At 36.6% G+C, this 6,611-nt stretch overlaps 1 protein-coding gene across 1 annotated transcript; it reads left to right on the top strand.

Moving 5' to 3' along the window:
• The first annotated feature begins 2,867 nt into the window (after nucleotides 1-2,867).
• LOC110375553 (galectin-8) lies at nucleotides 2,868-6,383 on the top strand. Its single transcript, XM_064037031.1, has 8 exons — nucleotides 2,868-3,008; nucleotides 3,094-3,148; nucleotides 3,358-3,446; nucleotides 4,030-4,237; nucleotides 4,571-4,699; nucleotides 4,907-5,007; nucleotides 5,202-5,391; nucleotides 5,832-6,383. The coding sequence occupies exons 2-8, from the start codon at nucleotides 3,128-3,130 to the stop codon at nucleotides 5,940-5,942; spliced, it is 849 nt and encodes a 282-aa protein (XP_063893101.1). The 5' UTR covers nucleotides 2,868-3,008; nucleotides 3,094-3,127; the 3' UTR covers nucleotides 5,943-6,383.
• Nucleotides 6,384-6,611: the final 228 nt, after the last annotated feature.

Here is a 6,611-nt window from a genome sequence, read left to right as displayed (position 1 = left end):
TGTTCTAAAATAATGCATTATTTGCGGAGGTGTTTTTTATATGATATTAATCCTTATCCAAATAAATTCATTATTCATAACAAGTATTTAATTTAAAACTTAATTTCCCTTTACATCATTCGATTTAAATGAGTATCTTAGGAGATATTGTAATTTTAAAATAACAACTCAGGAAAATAATGATCGAGTACTGCGCGCACGATGTGCACAGCCTAGGACTACTGAACCATTTGTAAAATTCTCTCATGTTCGGAAGCTACACTACCCCGTTTAACATCGGCTATATTTTACCCGGGTACGGGAAGTCGTTCTTTCGGGACGCGAATAAAACCGGGCAAAACGAGTAAACGCGAAATTAGATTATTATATCAGATTAATTACGCAATCTCAGAAACTACAAACTCCTACAAACTTGAAGGGAGGTAGGTTCTTTATACAGGGAAGACATGCATTTTACCAAAATCTATTCCTTATGGGGTTAAACGTGGGTTGATTAAAATTGTACGCGGACGAAGTCGCGGGCGACCGCTAGTATAGTATGATTTATCTGTACACATTGAAATATTTGTAGTTTTTCCTGTTAGCTGTAATTCCCGTTGGAATCGATCCAGCCTAAAAATAAAAAAAAAAAATCGGCACAGTGTGTGTGTGCATTTCTAGATTGATATTTTCAAATACATTTCCTTAGATTGCGATAGCAATTTTTACATTAACAAATCCTAATGGTGCCTCCTACGTACGTAGGCGAATCAACGCGAATACGAAGCGATCCGAAGCGAATTCAAAGGCGCGGCTGTTTGTTGTTTTAGTGTTACGAACCCGAAGCGGTTAGGCACCGTTACCCTACATCAGGACAACAAAATTCTGTAATGATCCTCATCAAACCTAGTTTTGTGCTCCTTTAGGATTGAACAGCTATTTAAAAAGCGACGATTTGTTCTTAAACATTATAGGTACCTTGTACCTTCTTTGCTTTATCAATACAAAATACAGTTTGCTACGTAGACAGCGACGTAGTCACGTAGGGCCTACGCCGAAGTCTCATTACTAACTTTTTCGTTCACGTATCGTAAGCCTACATAATATACTTACACTGTTATATACTTATAACATACTTGTAACTAAGTAAATAGTTACATTATAGGCAGCTTGGTGATTTTAACACGCTTTTATGAGCTGGGGCTGTATGTATGTAACTATGTGAGGGAATCTTGGAGCACGATTTTCAGCCTAGTTGGCCGATGGTTGGCAATTTTTTTTCTAAATAAAATTTTCAATTAATCAAAGTTTTCAATTGAAAATTGGTTGGTCTGATATCGGCTAAATACCTGATCTTTGTAGTGTGCGTGCTACCAGCCTTCTTTAAAATGATTTACGATCCAAACAAACTATCAACCGAGTTTGCAGTAGGTATGCAATCACTGCTGGCCAAAATATTTAATGAGCAGGAATCGATCCCACACACTGGGACGAATGTTATGTGCCTCAGCGTAGAACCACTGAACCAGCTAGTAAACAATAAAATCACTCCAAATAATAATTTCCTTTAGCGTGTTTTCCTTATAAAACAAATAGCAAAACTTTCCTGTAATACTAACTCAACAGCTTGGCGGCTACATTCCGGCTCTTTCACTAATCGTCGAATTCACTCGCACTAATTAAATTAACATTTATAATCATTAATTCCGACTTCCCCTCCCCTCGTCGCTCGATTATAGAAACAATCTCTTAAAAGATTTTAACAACGTTTGTACAATTTTAGTCAATCTGTTTTATATGGAACAAATAATCGAAGCCAGTAAGTCTGACAACCAGAGATACCTAGGGATATTGGGTTGACCAGATAACTGGGTTAAAGAGGTCAGATAGGCAGTCTTTTCTTATAAATTCTATCTATAAATCTATTCTATAAAATACTGGTACTCAGCTACAACCGATTAGTCTGGAGGCCGACCCCCACAAAGTTGAGAAAAGGAGGAGATTTCTTTTATATGAGAACGAGAGATTCAAATACATGCCTATTTGTAATCTATACTTATAATAAATCTGTAGAGAGGTCAATTCTGTACATTGAATATATTTCCAAAATAACTATTAGAGGGTGATTAGTGATCGATACTGATGCCAAAAATGCAATCAGTAAAATTTTTGTCTGTCTGTCTGTCTGTATGTTCGTTATGGAAACGAAAACTACTTGACGGATTTCAACGAAACTTGGTACAATGATTCTTCATACTCCTGGACAGGTTATAGGATACTTTTCATCACGCTAAGATCAATAGGAGCAGAGCAGTGAAGGTAAATGTTGGGAAAGCGGGAGAAGTTACTCCATTTTTTATGCTTCCGACGCGTGTGCAGCCTTAATGGATTTATGACGGAAATGTTCTCCGTAAAATTATGTAAAAAATATACCATGACAGTATGTGTCTATCTTTTATGGTTGGCTCACAATACCACGTTTAACTCACGATAACTTAGCTTTCTGATTATATTTGTCTACTATTACGTTTAGAATACTCTCACTCACACTAAAGTTAACTCATTACGTATTCAATAAAGAAATAATAATATAAATCGGTAAAAAAACAAAGAAGAAAGTAGTAGTAGGTAAGCATAGATTTAAATAATTGGATAAGCTGGTGTTTATTTTTTCTTCCTCTCTTTGCACAAAGTCCGAATATAACGCGGACGAAGTCGCTGGCAGAAGCTAGTTTTTTAATAAAACTACTTTTACGAATTTCATCAAAGTTTTATTTCAATGTCAGAAATCAATATGTGTAAATTGTTTTTTACATATTTCACCTACTGAATTTATCATCAGAAGCTTGGTCTTATCACTAATATTCTTATATATGTTGCAATGACAGTTTATCAGCCAACCATTTTATGTTCGGCTTTCCCGCTGCTTTGAGGTATCGACCTCAAATTATCAATCCTATACAAAAATAAGGAAAACGCCAAGTATATAAATACAAGTGGGAAAAAATATAATTTTAATGAGTACTGAGGTAAGTTCCAGTGCACTTGTTTTTAATTATTAATACAATATCCGTGCTTGGCATTGTTCTCACATTTACAACGTTTTGGTTGCAGTTTTGGAGAGATCGCAGCGAAACGGCAAGACACAATGATATCGGTTTACGACCCTGTGAGTTTTTTTAATACTTTTTTGATTAACATATAAACAAATGTACAAGACAACACTAATAGATCTATTATTTTAAACTACTATACAATCATTTATCTTATTTCCCTACAAACGATAGATGGCCATTTTGGCGAGTAACACTTCTAACTCCTCCTTACCTAGTTCCAGTATACAAGTGTACCTATTAATCAAAACTTCTGTTTCACCAGGATCTGCCATGCGTGCACAAAATAGCCGTTAATATAACCAATGGCAGCAAGATCAGGATACAAGGAAGCATACCACATGATGCTTACAGGTACGTCTTCTCATCTCAGATCAGTCTTACTAATTGTAATAAACTTATTTTTACATGATTTCAAAGAGTACATGGCATACTAAGATAGGGCAGGACATAACTTTGAAAATAAGAAGACAAAAGTGGAAATGGGCAGGACACATGATCAGGGGAAAAGATGAATGGAGTAAAGAGCTGACAAGAGATGGAAAGAGAAAGAGAGGTAGACCACAAAAAAGGTGGGGCAATGACATTAGAGTAGTCCTTTGCCACCAGGCAAATGGACACGCAAAAGTGGAACAAAAAAACAATATGCGAAAAACAAAGAAAATACTGTCATGTCCGAAAAGAAGCTAATAAATTATTTAATTAAATACTTAGATAGAAGCAGCTTAAAATCAGGGTCCCAATAACCTCCATTCCATGACTCGTCTTAATCCAAACTCGATGAACTTGACGCAGGGGAAGTATTTAGTGTACCCGAATTAAAGTAGCCAATATTCTCTTTGTTAAATGGGCTATTTAACATTAAAACTTGTTAGCTTTTTTTATTAAGTAGCTAATCTTAAATACCCACCCTAAATTCTTCATGAAATCTTTACAGATTCTGGATAGATTTCCAATGCGGTCTTAGCATGAGTACCAACGTCGACGTGGCATTCCACCTGAACCCAAGATTCGACCACATGGCAGTGGTCCGCAACACCCTGATTGACGAAGAGTGGGGGGAGGAAGAGAGGACTGGTGGTATTCCCCTGTTTAGAGGAGAAGACTTCGACATGCTGATAGAGTGTGACATACGATGTTGGAAGGTAACAAAGAATTCCATCTGGAACTTCTACTTACAGTATGTTAGTCTAATGAATCTATATTTTAAATGAGATTGTTAGGTACAAAAAGTGTTGGTCAACCTTCAGGAATGAAAGCACAGAAAGAAGAATACACACAATGTGATAATTTACTATCTCACTTTTTTATCCTAATTAAACTGTCCCACCGCTGCGAAAAGAGCATCTTACTCTATCTTCGCACCTCTCGATCCATAAGTGCTGACAGCAGTCACGCTTGTATATAGGCATCCAAATCGTGCCGTCATCACTTAATGAATTATTACTTTAATCACCAGTTTTCTTACTTGTGTACAGGTGTCCATCAAGGGGCAACACTTCTGCGAGTATATTCATCGCATCGAGTACAATCGCATCACTCACCTGGTCGTCTTTGGCGACGTCAAAATTATAAGGTGCAATATTGACGCACCGTCCCAAGATGCCGTGAGTTTTATATGTACAATGTACATTCATTTCTAGCAATCAGTACCAAATTACTACTCGCAACATATCTAAAATGTTCGTTAAAAACCGTAATGTTTGTGCGCGAAAAAATGCTAGCAATAAAGTTGCTCCGCATGTCGGTGCACACATTTTTGTTCATCAACAAATATTCAAGTATAGGTACAAATGTATTAATCATAATTTCAGTATGACCAGAATATTATGCAGTGCGTGCATAAAATACCCGGTGGCATATGCAGTAGCAGCAAGATCAGGATACAAGGAAGCATACCACATGATGCTCACAGGTACGTCTTCTCATCTCAGATCAGTCTGACACTGCAACTAGCAAATTGTAAAATGTGCGTCTTATTTTAACATCAGTTGCGCGCTCCTGCATATTTTCCAGTAATGTTTTGTCTTGATAATTGCAACCACAATGGAAAAGTAATTAAATGAAGTCGTCTACAACGTCAGATTTTTCAAGATGAAATCTTTACAGATTCTGGATAGATCTCCAATGCGGTGCAGACGTCGCATTCCACATCAACCCTAGATTCGACCAGATGGAGATAGTTCGCAACACCTTCAGTGCCGGAGTTTGGGGGGAAGAAGAGAGGAGCGGGGGTATGCCCCTCTGCAGAGGAGGTAACTTCGATATGCTGATCGCGTCTGATGAAGAATGTTTTAGGGTAAGACGGAATCTCATCTGGAACATTCTTTAGTGAATTTGATTTAGTTGAAGAGGGCGAGCGATGGACTGTGTAAACCGGAGAAAGGTTGTTAGTTGTTACTGAGTTGACGTTGGATAGAGAATTATGGAAGAATACATGCTCCGCAGACTCTGATGCAAGGGTGCAGGGTATTCAACGACACTACTTTTTTCTTTTGATGGGAAATTATCAAATAAATGACCCTTCCCGCTGTGAGTTACTAAAACCCATCATGTTCCTTCTTAAACATTTTATGTCTCAGGGTCGCGTTAACTCTTTCTAACAGTCCTGCACCGGCGTCCCGAACAACACTGCTCTTAACTTGAATGAAATGAAATCATATAGCATATGTATGTATACATAATTAACTTGGCACCTTGTTTTTAAATAATTGTTAAAAATCACGTTTTGATGTCCAGGTGGCCATCAACGGGCAGCACTTCTGCGAGTTTGTTCATCGCATCGAGTTCGTGCACATCGACCACCTGACTGTGTACGGCGACGTCAATATAAAACTGATCAGCTTGTAAAAACCACAATTTTGAATTATAAAAAAATATTTTTTTAAGATAAAGCACTTAAATTAAAGCATTATCTACCTAGTGTGAGATTGCCATTGTCATAACAAAAATATCTTATAATTAGTTACCTCTTGAATGTTACGCAATGAAATACGAAACTCAAAATAAAACAGGCTTCCAAAAACTATATCAAGCTAATATCAAAGGAATTTTATTTCACACGGCTCTCAAATATTGCATGTACCGAACAAGGGAAACAAACATAAGAAGAAAAATAGAGATAAATTGAGAGAACCTTTTTGAAAAGTCGTTCAAAAGACACTAAACTCTCACCGTAGGTATAATGGAATAGCAACTCCTTAACTGTAAAATAATCGTTTCTATTTAAAATTAAGTTAAGATTTGTATAAAACTGTATTTTGTGTGAAATAAACAGCTTTTTTTTATTTATATCTTCTACTTTGATAGTTGACCCGAAATTTTTTTAAAGAAAATTTTGATTCCAATGAATGTTTTTCTCAATTCAGATGGTCTGGTACCGACTAAATGTGCGTATTCATCTTCATATTTATGAATTCAAACAAACTATCGGCCGACATAAAGTTTGCAGTGCATATTGTCTGTTGCTGAGTGAACATCGCTAAGACCATTGATAAGTCTAAAGGCCTTATTACATTT

The sequence above is a fragment of the Helicoverpa armigera genome, chromosome 11 (assembly GCF_030705265.1).
Source record: "Helicoverpa armigera isolate CAAS_96S chromosome 11, ASM3070526v1, whole genome shotgun sequence".
Lineage (NCBI taxonomy): Eukaryota > Metazoa > Arthropoda > Insecta > Lepidoptera > Noctuidae > Helicoverpa > Helicoverpa armigera.
The sequence above is the reverse complement of the archived record's forward strand: the minus strand, read 5'-3'. Positions and strand labels throughout refer to the sequence as shown.